Below are 16,244 nucleotides of genomic sequence, written 5' to 3'. Positions count from 1 at the left end.
TGTTTCCTTTCCTTGCAGAGCTGATGGAGAAGTGAAACACTGTGTGATCTACAGCACTCCAAGAGGTTACGGGTTTGCAGAACCATATAACCTGTACAGCACACTTAAGGATTTGGTTCTTCATTACCAGCAGACATCCCTTGTCCAACACAACGATTCCCTAAATGTCAGGCTTGCTTATCCTGTCTACGCACAGATGCCCCCCTCTCTCTGCAGATAAATTTTGGGGAGAAGGAAAGTGTTGGCTATCTTGGATTCTTTTCTACAATTTTTATTAGAACTTGGAGGGCATTCTTTCTCCTTAGACTGCTTGTTTTGCACAAGAAGTGATTCTGTGAATGTGAATCAAAAAGAGGCCTAGCAGCAACAAGATGACAACTTGGGTGTAGGTGTCCTGGTGCTACCTTAAAAGCTCAGCTGTGCTTTTACACTGATACTTTTGTTTCCTTATGAGGGGAAAAAACTCAACACAATACATACAAAATTAATGGAAGCAAAACATCGATTTATGGAGAATTTTTTGCCAGGCACCTTCAGTGGAACTTGTAGTTGGATTTTGTTTTCTCTTGTTCTTGTAGAGACAATTTGAAGCCTCTGCTGGAGGCCTCAGTAATGTCTTTCAGTCTTAAGCTCCCAAGAAACTAGGGAGGGAAACTCTACCACAGCAATTCTTCTCTGTTAATTTTAGCAGCTTCACTGCGATTCAGCCAAACTTCCAAAAGAGGGCTTGTCTTGAGGTAGCATGGAATTTGGTGAGAGAAGACCAAAGGAATTATGGGAAAGCTTCAGGTTTTATTTAAATGGAAAAATGCTTGTAAAGAAACGTTGCTTTATTTTTTGCCAACAGTAACAAAGTTTTGGTTTCAATGGCACTACAGGTCTTCACTCAAAGGAAACATTTATAACCAAATTGAACACACCAAAACTTTGTTCATTGCTAGATTGAGCACTTATGGGGAAGGTTGCATTAGCATCTGCACATACTTTCTACACCAAAACTTGAAACAAATAAAAGGAAAAGCTAAACATTTGTGTGGCTTCAAAACACTAAATTCGTTTGACCTGATATAATTCCTCACTCTCCTCTTTCTTCACCTCCCTTCCTCCCATTCCTAAGCTTGGGATTCTGTTTTCAATTGTTGATGATACTGTGCTTCAGAATGTAAACTAGAATGAAGCTTGCACTCACCTGTTGTAGTTCTCTTGCTGAACAATGACAGGCTCTTTTAACACTTGATTTTGGTATAGAAGAGGCTTCTGGATGGCTTATTGTACCAAATTCTCTCATGTGGTCTAGTCCTTTCCAGTTGTATAGAAATGAGCATGCTAATTATAGATCTCCTCTGGCTCGTTTTTTATAAGCTAGGTTCTGAACCCTCACACCACTGCAGCCAAGCAAGATTTTACACTGGTGTAATCTAAATTCCCCTGTAGTTATTTTGGACATGATGTAAAACACACGAAAGGAGCTGTACTCCTCAGTTATTGTATGTCTGGTACCATCCTTTGGCAAGGGCTGCTGTCAAATCCTGGAGTGGGTAGTCCTGGGCTTTGTCAAGTATAGCAATCATCCAATAAATCCCCTCCCTGGAAAGTATACAAAGTAGCTTATTTCCATTCCTTAAGCTTCTAAAATGAAAAAGAGCTAAATCTGGCAAACTCAACCACTTGGCATCAAAGCACAACTGGCAAAGTAATTGTTCAGCGTGCAACCTTGAAAGTTACTTTTGTTCCTGTTACTGGAAGCAGTTCCTTTGCAATGCACCCATTGTGCAGGACAGGAAGCAGACAGTCATGCAGGTCTGAGAACCCTCTAGACCTGTTTCTGACCCTGGGGTTTATTGCCTAGTCAAATGGTGGGGTTTTTTTTCCTATAATACCTAGGCAGTAATGCAAGGCTTGTCAATTTCTGATGTTTACACTAAAAGTATTATTTCGCTTGAATGTCATGAATTTGCAAGCAGGGAAGTGAAAAGGCTGGAGCATGACAGCTGTTGCAGGAAGGGGAGTCTGGTTGCCTGGCATGCCTGTGAGATGTTTTATTTTGCACTAATGACCCTGACACATCCCAGGTGCTTTCTAGTCAGCCAGAATGTAATCTTTAGGCAAAGAATTCTGTAGATGACACACTTTTCTAATTAAATGAAACACTACAAAGCTTAGCTAAACCTAGGTGAGAGAATTTGTGCAAGCTGCTCTGTCAGAGTCACCCACATCTGCTCGTGTGTCTCTTCTGTCCAGCTTCCCCAAGAAAAGGAAAAGCAAGATGTAGCCTTTGCTCTTAGGGAAAATCTCAAATGAATTCTTCAGTGGTATATGGACGTGGAAAAATTTCTTTTTAAAGTAACTTGCCCTACTGCTTGGATAATCTGCAGTTCTAATCTGGTAACTGTAAAGCTGTCATTCTCACACCTCTTGTCCATCTGACATTCCCTTGGTGCTGGGCTGGGTCCAAATGCCCAATGAGAGAAATCAGTTAAGACACAAAAGATAGCCAGGTGCCTCATGCCTGTGCCAGAGAAGTGTCTGCTTGTTTTCTCCTCCTTTGTGATATTGCTGAACTCTCCTCTGTCCACAGTGTTAATGCCAGAGGCTGATGGGTTATGTATTTCTGATCCCTGTTTTTGAGATAGGGACAACCTGGCTGAAGTGTTTCCCATCTGAGCTGGTTTTAGATAGGGCTCAGTTTTGTTTTAAACAAACGCAGGTCTCCTTTCAGGGTCATAAATCCTGGCACACCCTCTCAGCACTGACAGCAGCGGGATAGCAAAGCGGGACTGTCTGAAGTTTCCCAGTTGTGGAATCTGACTGATCCTGTGAGGTCTTGGTCCAGGCTCCAGCCCTGGCTCTGCCAAGGTAAATACAGTGTAATTCCATTGGCGTCTCTGAAGGTAGCTTGGCTTTAGAGTGGTGTGAGTGAGTTGGGATTCTGGCCCCTTGCTCTCCGAGATCTCTTCGCTGATCTCAGGTGTGATGTATTTGCTGTGAGTGATGCACTCGGAGCCAATAAGCCATCTTGAAGCCATCTTTGAACTCCTGCTTTGCCAAACCTTCAGATCAGGGCTGTGGGCAGGCTCTGCCCATGTGTTTGGCTCCGTTATCCTCAGCAGTCTCTCTGAGGCCGTGTTTTGCCACCGTCTCTCTTTGTGTTTGGTTTAGGGACCTGAGTCCTGGCTGCTATTATTGCTCCCCTTTGACTCTCACATGCCATTGCACAGATTCTTTTTGCATCCATTTTGCACTTGTAGGACAAATGAAAATGGGTATAAAATTGACTGACCTCACAGGGTGAGGGCTTAGTCCTACTGTGCTCAGCCTGATTCTTTTTGCTCAGTAGCGTTGGACCTGTGAGGAAACTTGTGGTGCCCAGGAGCTGGTCTACACTTGCACAACTGAGAAATCAGAAATGGGACTGTGAGATGTAGGATTATACCCTAGTCCAAAAAGCAGCTGTTAAGCCTAAAACAAATACAGGAAAAGTGAACATAAAGACAAAGGAACTCAAGTTCATTTAAAACAGTAAGATGTGAGAAGGTTTTAGTTTCAGGAGTCAAAATATCAGGAGGAAAGAGGGGGAAATAGTGTCACTGTTGTAGCAGCCATCTGTTATCAGACTGCAGTTAGAGGAGTACTGATCTCATTGACCCATATTGTATTAAATATGTATGTAGAGTTAAATAACTTTTGCACAGTGTTAAACGGGGGTGGGGGTGTTGAAACTCAAATATGCACAGTTTCTTCTAATCTGTTTTGAAGTATATTTGCAGGGAACAGGGGTGATTCAGTATTTTGTATTTGTATGGATGGAAATCAGGTCTTCTTCCACAGTTGCCATTGGCCCCATTGCATCAGCTACGAGTGCCATGTTTTTGAAGTTAGTAAGTTTTAAATCTTTTCACACTAGTTTCTATATTGATTACAAGTAATATCTTAGAATGGGAAGAACCAATCTAAAAGCAGAGGGATGTCCTGACAGACACTTCACTGACATGTGAAGGGAACAGTATGTGATCCATCCCTTTCTGATACTGGAGTGCTCTAGATTTGGGTGTTGTATTTTGTTGGGCTTTTTTAATTCTGTGAGAAGCAGTGCAACTGTGTTGGTTATTGCAATCTACAGTTATATCCAGTCCAGTCCTCTGTCTTATGCCAAAAATAAAATGCTCTTTCCACACCCATCTCTCTTGATGTGGCAGATGGTAAAGAAGTTTTCCATTTAATATGATGGGCCTGATTCTTTTCTCACTGACACAAGTGTAAGCAAGACTTCCCCAACTGAAAAACACGACAGGAAAAGAGCTTGTATTTAATCATACCTGAATTCAAGTCACAGCAGGGCAAAAATCAGTTTGCCCTTTGCAAAGCCAGGCAACTGTAATGGGAACTGTGGAAATGAACATGGACATTAGTGGTGTTTTGGGTAGGACAGGGAAAGAGGAGAGTCTTGGTTGCCCCAAATCCGGGGCTCTCTGCAGGCTTGGGTGGCACCAGGTCCATAACTGAATGCTGTGGCTGTTTAAAACAGCAGAATTGCTATAGGAGTGTCACATCTTAAGTTTGGAAAAGCCCCTTATTTGGTACTTGAACAATCTCACTTCTGTTTTTGAATGTCTGTTTAATTTTAATTTTTTTTTTACACCAACAGGGAATAAAAATCTGAAATGTTAGTGAGTCTTGTATGCTTGCTGCATTGTGCAGACATGAAACAGGTACTGCTTGTGGATTGGGAGGGGTAAGGGACAGGTTCAAAATGAAGTTTCACAAAGCACTATGATGGGTTGGGGGTTGTTTTGTTTAGATCATGTTTAATAGCAGATTTTGTTACATGTAAGTTTCTTTATGTTGATTTGCAGTCTCTACCTTTGGAACAGTTAAATCAAAATAGCATTGCCTAGGAGCAAAGATGCTGTGAGGGGAGGGGGATCAGGCTTGCTCAAATTCAGTATTCAAAGCAAATTGCTTTAAAGAGGAAGGGTCAGTATCCTAAAGCATCCCTGTGATTGCAGTTTGATGAAGCAGTAGACAGACCCTGATGTGGGACCTGCACCTTGCACCATGAAAAAAAGAGTTGATGCCAGAGCAGACCCTTCCCTTTGGAATAATTGGTTGTTTTCTCCTTAAATGTCTGTGCAAGCAGATAGTTAGGATATTAATAGTTCTTAAGGAGTGGCTCCTCGTTCTGTATTGGAAGGGAACTTTGCTGATCCTGTCGTTTCCCTCGGCACAACATGTGCAGCCAGGAGAAGGGAACCAAGTTACTAGCCCAAATAAACATGGGCCTGTTCGTTAAGCAGCTTGGCTAGTGAAGTACTGCAGGAGGAGTAGCTTTGGATGGGGTCAGACGAAGTGTGTCCAACATTTTTGTGAATCTTGCACTCTGTGGGCAGAAATACTTTCCACCAAATGGGGAGGGGGGAAAATAGTCTCTCTGGAAATCTTTTCAGCTCCTTCCTGTTTGTTTGAAGGGGCAGATAGGGAGCTTTAAGTCATTAACCATTTAGATGAGGACAGTGCTTGAAGTGATGGTCTTTGGGGCTGGCTCCATACAATTAATGCAGAATTGACTTTTTGGGTTTTTATTGCTATTGACCTAGATTTGCCATATTTTATGACTAGACTCACCATTTGTTCTAAAATTTGCCTTTTAAAAAAATGTAATACGAGCTTCAGAGAGGAAAAAAAAAAAAGTAAAAACGAGCCCTTACCGATAGAAAAAAACCCCCACCTCATTGATCAACCCATATTACTGAAAACAGTTTTAATTTGAGGCCCCCCCTCCACCACCTTCCTTTGGCATTCTGTGAGATGGGCCTTGGCACACGAGAGGGCTGAGGTTTCCCCCTGCATTAGGCAGCACTGTGCCCATGCACTTGCCAAGTGCTTATAGTGAGGGGCTCGGGAGCATTGGGAAAAATTATGGCATCCAAAGAGAAAAATAGTGTCACTGGGTGAATATCACCCCCTGGCACCAGTCTCGTGTCCTCAGGGGAGCTGTAGGATGCTGGTGCCAGCCCTGAGCTGGTCTCTGTCAGGTGTGGTGGGGGTTTGTGTTCGGTCAGCTGGCTGGGGTTTTGGTCTGTTTTGGTTTTGTGAGTGAATTCTACATCCAGCAGAGATATGTTTGATGAAACCTGTTAATTTTGTATATCTGGCTGTTTATTGCACCATGGGATTGTAATGGTCTGCAACATCTGTGTGTGAGTGTGGATGTGTGTATATGTACTGTATGTATATAGATATATGTAAAATATATTCACGTACACATTTATATGCATTAGCTGTAAGTGGCACTGCCCCTTAAGAATAAAAACAAAAGTCACTGTTAGCACATTCTGCCACGCGTTTAGGCAGAGTTGGTTTGGGGTTTTTTCTTTTTTGTCAAATGAAAAGGAGTTTATTGTGTTCATCTTGCGTATGTGCTTCTGAAATGCTAAACTCTGGATTTTCTTGGGGTGTTACTACTTTATTTGTAAACCGAATTGAATTGGGATGTTATTTACTCTGGGACAAAGTACTCAACTTTGTCAGACCAAGGCTTAGCAAAAGGAACCCTCTTGCTCTCCTGCGAGGAGCAGTGACCATTTGCACGTTTCAGTAGACCCCCAGACCTCCTGTCCAGAGCTGATGTGCAATGGGTGGTGTTGGTACATGTCCCTTTGTGAGTGGACTCTTTGTATAAGGTGTGGTTCAATGTAAAGCATGAGTGGGTGTTTGATCTTGTATCGAGGGCTGAAATAACAGCACACTCCTTTGTACAACTTTTGCATTAATGTTTCTGCTTTTCTTTGACTTCTATTTTCTTTAAGGGAAACTGCATCTGTTAAGAACCTGCTTCTCCAGAAGCTATCGAATTATTTTGTTTTCCAGGTGAATTCCAGCATGTAACTTTGGTACTCCTGTTTGTTACTTGTGTAAAACCTGTTCTTCTGTCGTTTATGGTGTAGTCAAAAAAAAAAAAAAAAAAAAAAAAGAAAAAAAAAAGGAATTAATGTAGTTTAACTTTTAAAAAAAAGAAACAAACTGCTTCATAAGGAAACCAATTGTATGTTAGTGTTTTCAGACAAGTCATCCTGTAGTTTCTAGCTCAGTAATGCAACACTGTACTTGTCACCAGGTGTGTTACAATTTTGCTGTACTTTCTTTTACTAGATGGTTGGGCTTTTAAATCCCAGACACTAAGCATCCTGGGCCTACTTGCTCTAGATCAAAAAAAAAAAAAAAATGCAATAAAAAATTGCAATAAAGCACATCGACATGTAATGTTTTAGAAGGATGTACTGACAGCTGTTTCTAATAAATTCAGAACTGCAGCGTGGTCAGGCTGTCACGGTGTTAGTTGTGTTTGTGTCTCCCAGCTGAGGCCGTGAGCATCATCTTTTACAGGGGCTTTAAAAAAAAAAGGCTCACCAAGGTCCAAATCACTCTCAGCTGGAGTTGAAGCAGCCAGGCCCCAAAATCCTCTTGGGACTGAAACAGTGGAGGAATACACGTAGTACACGTGCACTCCTTAATGGAGCCTTTCCTCCATTCTTTTTACAGCGTCTTTAGAGAGAGCAGGAGCCATCAGCAATGTTCCTGCACGCCTCATTGCTTCCTCTGCCATCAGGGAAAACCAGGATGGTTTGGTGACGCCACTCCTGGTGCCAGGGGAAGAGGAGAGGCTGCGGCACTCCAGCAGCTTTCTGAAAGACCCAGCTCAGCAGGAGTGATTGTCTTAGATCCTTTGCAGGAGTTTAGGAAATGGCCATTTGGTTTCCAAGTTCCTTCATGAGCAGCAGGCACTGGGGCCACTGAGAAATCCGTGAGTTTTCAGGTGCTATTGCTGTGCTCTTCCACTTCCATCACAGGCATAGCAGAAGGGCCCATGGTCCAGGCACTGCTGCATCCTGGAATTTATCCAGTCTGGAAACCCCCCCTGTCTCCACTGTAGGCACTGGGGTTGGGGATTACCACAGCAAACACCTCTCCCTATGCCTGCCTTGTGTTTTCCCTTCAAGGGCTCAGAAGCTGCTGGGGAGATGCCCAAGTCACACGGGGCAGGAAGGCAGCCCGAGGATGGCCACCCAAAGGGCTTGAGCAAGCTTGAGGGCAAGCCTCAAGAGGATTGCCAGGGCAAACCTGGGGGTTTCACCCCTCAGACCTGGGAGACAGATGGGATGTGGCAGAAGCATCCTTGGAAAACAAGGGCAGGGGCAGAACTGGTTTGTTCACAGTTCAGCCAGCCAGGCTTGCAAATGGCTCAGTGTTTTTGCAACCCAATGAGTCGACGTTTTTGCAGGCTGCTGAGCAATGTTTTTCCAAGGGGCCAATTGACAGCTCAAAAGAAAAATGCTGCACCAGCATTTTCTCACATTGCTGACTAAGCCTTTTTGGCCACTGAGTCAGCATTCCCTCCATTGCCTGAGCCCCGGGCCTCCCCACCAGCCCACAGGGAGCACCAAAAAGACAGAAACGTCCTTGGTCATGGTGGGGGGCACCCATGTAGACCCCAGGGCCTGCTTGGGCATCCAGCTTTCTACCCAGCAAGGAGAAAGAACTCTGAGGTCAGGTCCCCTCTGCCAGCCACGTGGCTGCAGGGCTGGGGCCCAGAACTGGAGGGATGCATCTGGCCCAGCAGCAGCACCCAGGGGCAGCAGGAGCCTGAGGGATCCTCCTGAGGGATGAGCCATGGGTGCTGTGGGCCCGCGTCTGCTGCCTTGGCACTCCCAGGCACTTGAGCAGGAGAAGAATGAAGGGAAAACTGAAAAACTCTGCAAGGTGCTCCTGCGGACTGTTGGTTTCTTGTTTTTTTTTAAATTATTGTTATTTTCAATGTGTTTCTTTTCAATTTAAGGCTAATGAGGTAGAATTGCAGGAAAGATGTAAGTCACTAATTGGTGAATCATTTTTCGAGGCTTTGCCAGACGGGTCATTTCGTTATGAAAACATTACAGCCAGGAGCCAGCATAGGAAATTTCCAAATGGCCCTGGTAGCTGGATGGAAAGAAAAACACCTCCCAGCTCAGATGTCTTCTCAGAGTAAGGGCAGATCCCCAGGATTTTTCCATCCTTGGCAATGCCACAGAGCTTCCTGCAAGTCCCCTGAGTTCCACCCCAAGTCACACATAAGGACCCTCCCCAGGAGCACACCATGGCCTGGCAGCTCCTGGGCATGGCACTGCAGGGCAAGGCTCTGAAATGGATGGACAAGCACTCCTGGGATGCTTTCACCCGATTCTTATTCCCCCAGGGCATGAGAGGGTTGAAGTTGGAAATTTCTGGGGGGGTGAGGATCTTTTCCATGGGAAAAAAAAAAAATCTCTAAAAAAGCCAGAAAAAAAAATCATCTCCAAAAGCCAGTCCTTTTCCAGCCAAAATGCAAGGCATCATGGTTTGGTTCAGATCATCAAGGTTTGATTCAAAAACTAGGGGCTTGTTGCAGCAACCAAACCACTCCACTTCTCCTCCTTGGTTTCAGCTCTCTAATTAGACTTATTTTAGGCTAATAATCAGTTTAATAGACACTGTTGCTGCTGGGTGCAGGGACCACCAGCCATAACTCAAAGTACCATAGACACATCAATGAACAAGTGTCAAAGCAGTTCAAGTGAGTTGGGCTCTTCAAGACATTCAAAAGAGTAGGGGGTTCCCTATGGAAATCATGAGGGATGTAGTGACCCATCTCCTCCTTCCCATTCCAATGTGCATGGCTGGTGCATGGCACCCAGCAGGCTCCCCTGCCATGAAGGCAGCAGCTGAGCATGGAAATGCAGCCAAGGGAGGTTTCTTCTCACACCAGGCACCCCCATGAGCAGGGGCTGGTGGGTAGAAAGGTACCCAAGAAGGAGGGTGCAGTCTACATCCCCTGGGAGAACAACCTGGTTGAGTCCTGGGAAGACATGGGGCACATGGAGGAGTTTGCCCTGGCCATGAGCCTCAGGTCCTCCCAGCAAGACCTCAGATGCAGCATTGGCCTCCCTGGAACATCAAGTCCAAATTTGGAATAGGGTCCAGCACATTTCAAGTGAACTGGTACATGAAGTTTGGTCACAGACCCAGAATCAGCATTTCATGGGAAATCTCATCGTTCCACTCATTGAGTTGCATCAAAATAGGAGCAAATTGGTAAAATATAAAATTTTACTCTGGACAGTACTTTCATGGGCAAAAATACCACCAGTACAACAGGTCAGGCTCAGGTGGCACAGTACCACACCAGCGTTAGCCTTTCTCTACCAATATGGTCCAAATGCCCAGGAGGGTTTGAAGGATGGAGGCTTCACTCTGGCTGAGGGAAGCCACCTCACTGGTTGCTATTTTCTCCCTGAATTTCCATCAAAGCTGCAGTTTCTGATGGAAAAATTCTCCCTTGGGAAATTGAGCTGTCTTTTGTGAAGTGTTGGGAAGGGGACACGATGCCAGGGCACCTTCTGCATGGTGGCTTTGTGCTCCCTGGGGCAGAGGACATAGCAGAGCAGGGAAGGAAAGCTGCAAAGCATCAGCCTCGGCTGCTGCCCACCTTCCTGTCCCTGAATCCATGCTCCTGGGAAACATCTCAGCCATGACCTCCTGGCCTCTCTGTCTCAGACTGAACACTGGCTTGCACACCATGGACCAAAGCTCAATCTCAGCTTCCCCAGGAGCTCCTCCATGCAGCTATCTACCACCGGAGTCCCTCCTGCTCCTGGAGCCCATCCCCATCCCCATTCCTGCTGGACCCCAGCTGAAGGACAGAGCCTTGAACCAAGAGGAGGAACGCAGGCAGCTCACACCCATCTGGCTCTGCTGGAAGCCATGATGCAACCCAGAGCAATCCAGGGGCTGGTTCCCAAAAAAGGGATAAGTGGCAGGAAGAGGCACATTAACTATTGCAGGGCCCTGGGGGCAACTCAAGGCATGTCCTGAGGTGAAGCATCTTGGGCAGACTGGGATGCCAGGAGGGCAGGGGCCAGGATGTGTCCTCCCAATCCAGAGGTGCTAAGAAAGTGGCAGATAAACCACTCCCCTGGCTCCCCCATGAGTCCTGGAAGAGATCCTTGGGTTTTCTGGGCTGCTGTCACAGGTCTCTGCCCAGGCGAGCCACTCGCTAGCAACAAACCTGCATCAAGCACTGGAGTGTGTCCCAAACCTTTTCCTTTTCCTCCCACTTTCAAGGGAAGGGGCTGGATGGGTGCACTGGGAGCAGAACCATCCCATCCGCCTCGGGCAGGTGCTGTGCATGCTCCTGCAGCCACTCTGCCAAAGGAAACACAAACATCCTACCCAAAGAAAGAACTTTTCATCAGCAACACAGGTTCCCATTTTTGCACAGGGCTGGTCTGTTCTGGGCAGCTTTCCCCACCGCACCCCCGGCTGAGCCGGACCCGGCAGAGCTTTCCGGGCTGGGCTCTGGCCAGAGCTGCCCCTCCCACCCCAGGTTAGATCCACCAGAAGTGGTTAATGTGGCTACGTCCAAAATCTGGAAAGATTTTAAACTGGACTGATGTGAGACACGAGGGAGTTAAAGGGCCTTCGAGACTCTTGTCCTCAGGGTGGGAGGGGACCTTGGGGATGTGGAGCCAGGGGCTTGCGGGGCCTGAAGGATGTAGGAGCTGGGGATGTAGATCCAAGGAATGTGGGACCTGGGGATGTGAGAGCTTGGGCATTTGGGTCCAAGGGACTGGCATGTGGGGATCTGGAACCTGGAGAATACAGGACACTTCTTAATTCTGGGAAGGGGAATTTGCCAAACCTGGTTGTCCCCAGTCCTGCAGAGATGATGAGCTCCTGTACCTAGAAGCAGCTCTTTGGAGGGAAATTCCAGTTTCGTGGAGCAGTGCAGCTTATGGAATAGTCCAACACAACAAAAATAGCTGAGAGAGGGGGAAAAAAGTTAATAAAATAGTGTGTAACTTTGGTTTGAAGTTTGGGAAGATGTGAGAAAAGACAGGAATTAGGGTGGAAGGGGTGGCGAGCAGGAGCAGAAGGGCACTTGGACACACATCACTCATGGAATAAATAGCTCCGGGTGTTGTGTACCTGCCCTCGGCCGTGGATGGGCGGGGGGAGGAGCAGCAGAGGTTCCTCACCCCCCTTTTCTGTGCCCGGCAAAGCTCTGCCGCTGAGCCTCAGCCTCCCGGTCCCGCCAGCCCCGCACCTGCCCGAGGCGGGCGGTCCCGGAGCGAAGTCCGTGGGGCAAACGGGAGAGCGAGGCCCGGGAACAAAGGCTCCTTTCACTGCGGCGGCTTGGCCAAAGGAACCGGGAATATTTCTGTCCCAGGGCTTCCGAACGGCATCTAGCTTTGATCCCGGCCCTGGGGTGGGTTGCTGGGGTTGTTTGGTTTTTGGTTTGGGGTTTTGGTTTTTTTTTCCTTCTCAGTGTGGTTTTTGTTGGTTTTCTTTTTTTCCCATCCTACTTCAAGGAGTAATTTCTGTGAGTGTTTTGTAATTTCTAGGATAAATTTCTTGCTGCTCGTGCTGGGAGCAAGGTGCAAGTGATGCACAGCCCCTTCAACCATCATGGCTTTCCCCACCACAGGGAGACTTCTGCCAGGGATTTTGGGTGCATCACCGGCGTGTGGCTCCTAGAGGCCCCCTGAGAACATGGCACCTCCCCCATCCACGCCCAAGGAGCCTCCCAAGGGAGAGAAACATCTCTCCTGGGGGCTCACTCAAGCTGCAGATATCCATCACCGTCATTCTCAGCTTGGAGGTTGGTTTCTGAACCCATCTGATAAATTTCAGCCTCCCTCAGGGTGGGAAACCCAAAGAGCCCCCCGGCTGCACACCCTTCCCCCGAACCGTGCCCCTTCCTGGGGACCTGGGAGCTTGCGCCCTCCAGTGGCTCTTTGGACCCCCCCAAGGCAATGAAAGAGAGCATCTTCCTCCTGACCTGTCCCCAAAACTTCTGGATTTCCAACCAGTTTCTCTGTCACTTGTCCAAAACCCATTCCCCACCCCAACTGCAGAGGGAGGGACAGGCACCCTCAGCCCAGCCAAAGCCTTGCCCAGCCCCAGGCTGTCTCCTGCAGAACAGGGGACAGTCCCCGTGACATGGGGTGACAGGACACCCCTGGCAGGGCCGGCAGGCTGTGTCTCCCCTGCCTGCTGACCATGTCCCAAATATTTTTAGGCAGTAGGGAAAGCACTTTCATTGCCACCAACCTCTGGACACAGTGATGGGAGGAGATGGATGAGATGGAGAAATGGAGTCAGCCCTGTGAGGCCACTGCTGCCCTGTGAGCCAGTGGCCAAGGGAATAAAACCACTTCCCTCCTCTTCCTCCTCCTCCCCCTTCAGCCTTGCCAGCTGCCTTCTGATGGATGTTGCCTTTGGACAGAACTCTCTTGCAACCCAGCTGCCAAAGAAACTCTGCAGTGAGGCCTGTGAGCCCAAGGGCCATCTGGAATCCATCCCCAGCTGCACACAGGGACCTTGGCCAACCCCTGGCTCTGCCACTGCATCCCCAAGCATCCTCAGGCACATCCCTGCAGCCCTCCCTGCTCTTCACCTATGAGCCTCGACAATATTTGGGGCTCGCACCCTCTCCCTGAGTAGCATGTGCCCCATCCAACAACCAGACTCCAAAGAAGTATCATTCCCCTGGACACACAGATGCAGTGCCTGCTCAAAATGTTCCTCCCATTCATCCCTCAGGCTGCCTGCAGTCCCCATCAGGGAAAGTGACTCCTGGAGCTTCACCAGCCCCTGTCTGGAGCATCCCCAGAGACCTAGGGCACCTGTGGCAGAATCTTCCCAGGAGATAAGCAACAGGAATCCATTTGTTATTGAAGTCACTAGTGAGCAGATGAAGGAGAAGATGCCCAGGGGTGGCACAGTGGCAAATCTGGGAATGGAAATTGCCAAAAGCACATTTTCATCTTATTTTGACCTCCATCAAAGTGGATGTGTATGTCAGAGGATGGGGACAGGGAGGACATGGGGTTTTAATGCCACCCTGCTTGCAGGAGATGTCCATGCTGTTTTTCTTGGGGACTGAGTGAAACTGTTCAGACATCCTTGATGGAGGCAGCAGTGGGTGAGCAGGAGTCAGGGATGGGGAGTGCCAGCCTCACTTCAGGTGTCTGCCTGTAAAGCCAAAAATGGCAGCTGAGAGTCTGGGAAAGGCACTGCCCCAGCACCAGAGCTGGACGGGAGCAGGGTTGGGTTCTGCAGGACCATGGAATGAAGCCCCAGCAGCTGCTCAGCTTTGGGCTTGCACCAGGACAACACTACATGTGGATGGCAATCCCTGGAAGCTGTCTCCCAGCTTTGGGAATGCTGCTCCTGCAGGTATTATTCCCCTTCTGTAACGTCCATCTTTTCAGGGCCCAGGATCCATCCTTTCCCTGTAGGAAGCAAAGGCACATCTCAAGGCTCTGCTCCATACCCTCAGGCTCACATTCCCTTCAAAGCTACTCCTCCCCTTCCTTCTCTCTCCATCAGCAATGGGGAAGGAATGCCTCAGCCTCAACCCTTCCCCAGAGCCACCTCAGCCACTTTACAGAAACACCAGAACCAGCACAATCTTTTCAGATGTTGCCACAAACAAGCAGTGCCCAAAACCATGGGAGAGTGAAGTCCTGAAGCAACCAAGGACTGAGGGCAACCTAACAGCCCCAGATGCTCTCCAAGCAAAAGGCACCTGAGCAGGGGCAGGCACTGGTTCCCAGTTTGGCAGGTGGCACCTAGAGCTGGAATGAGCAGCAGCCACAGCACCCAGCAGCTGGAAAGGGCAGGGGCTTCACAGCTGGCACCAGCCCTGGGCTCATTTTCGTGCTTCCCCCCTGCTCCTGCACAGGAAAACACAAAACTCCCATTTCTCACCAGGCAGGGTTACCTCCTGGGAGGCAAGTGGGGGAAAGGACTGTGTGAAATTTTATATTCTGTCTGGAAAACTTCCTGCTTGACAAAGTGGTTCCTGCAGAGCTGCACAGGGGTGAGCATCAGCACCATGGTCTGAGGTGCCACGTGTCCCACCAAGAGCCCAGGTAAACATCTGCAGCAGATGTGGGGCTCTGTGCTCCCCCCAGCACAGCTCCCTTCTCCATCCCAGCCCAGCAGCCCCAGGGGTCCTGCATCCAGCACAGAATTCCAATGGGACCACACTGCTAAGGGGAAACTGAGGCAGGGAGCGAGGGGAGCTGCAGGCTCTCCAGGAAGATGTGCAGCCCCCCTGGTTGAGTTTAAGGTGTCACAATCCAGCCCCAGGGAGACCACAAGCACAGTAGGGAAATGGATGTTGCAGAAAAGAGCCAGTTTAGAGAGTTAGAGCCTGGCTGGGTCCCAGGGACTGAGCTCAGATGAGATTAAAGGCAGCGAGCTGGGCTCCTTCAGCGGGAGAAGTAACCCTCTGCTGCCAGTGACCAGGGAGGGCCACACCTTTCCCAGAGACCTTCTTTCTCCTCCAGGATTAACTGTGGTTGCCAGAGTAAAGCCCAGACTGATTCCCAGCTCAGTGAGATGTGTGATGACAGCTGCAGGGGTGGTTTGGTCATACCCTTTGAAGGATGGCCAAGGAAACCCCTCCAGGCTGCTGCCCCCTCACTGCACTGCCTGAAAAGCCCCCCCAGGAGACAGCTTTGGGGGGAATCTGGCCTTTTAGCAAAACGAAAGGGCTGGCTGACAACCAGGGAGGAGTCACCAGATCCATGAGTTTAATTCATCCTTTCCTGCATCCCTCCAGGCACACAGTGCTCTTGCAAAGGAGCAAAACAGAAATATACACAGAATCACTGAATCCTAGAATCATAGAATGGTTTAGATTGGAAGGGACCTTAAATATGATCTAGTTCCAACCCCTCTGCCATGGCCAGGGACACCTACCACTAAACCAGGGTGCCAAAAGCCCCATCCAGCCTGGCACTGAGCATTTCCAGGGAGGGGGCAGCCATAGCACCTCTGGGCAATCTGTCCCAGTATCTCACCACCCTCACAGCAATTAATTTATTCCTACTCTCTAACCTATATGCCCATACATATGTATCTGTATGGATCAGAACTGCAAGAGGATGTTGACAGCAGCAACCAGAGCCGTGGTACAATTCAGGCTTCCACCCAATTGCTGCCCTGAGGGACCACAGAGCCCCATGAAGCTGCAATAGGTTAAATATTTCCTGACCCCACTGCCCCGGGGAAGCACTGAGGAGATAGGCCCTCCCTGGCCAGTGACATGGAAGAGCATCCCACAGCCAGAGAAGTTCCCAGCCTAAGGAAAGCACAGACCAGAGAGGAGAGAGGCAGGAGGGATGAGCTGCACGGGCATATAAAGCATCTTGGGGTGCTCC

The 16,244-nt window shown here is 48.4% G+C and overlaps 1 protein-coding gene across 1 annotated transcript in view; it reads left to right on the top strand.

Moving 5' to 3' along the window:
* Positions 1-7,315, top strand: part of LOC103537947 (phosphatidylinositol 3-kinase regulatory subunit gamma-like) — a 79,079-nt gene extending 71,764 nt beyond the window's left edge. The window contains 1 exon segment of the mRNA XM_030455311.1: positions 19-7,315. Within this exon segment, the coding sequence (XP_030311171.1) occupies positions 19-220 (202 nt within the window). The 3' untranslated portion in view covers positions 221-7,315.
* The last annotated feature ends 8,929 nt before the right edge of the window (positions 7,316-16,244 follow it).

Source organism: Calypte anna, chromosome 8 (genome assembly GCF_003957555.1).
Source record: "Calypte anna isolate BGI_N300 chromosome 8, bCalAnn1_v1.p, whole genome shotgun sequence".
Lineage (NCBI taxonomy): Eukaryota > Metazoa > Chordata > Aves > Apodiformes > Trochilidae > Calypte > Calypte anna.
This window is presented reverse-complemented; position numbering and strand designations above follow the sequence as displayed.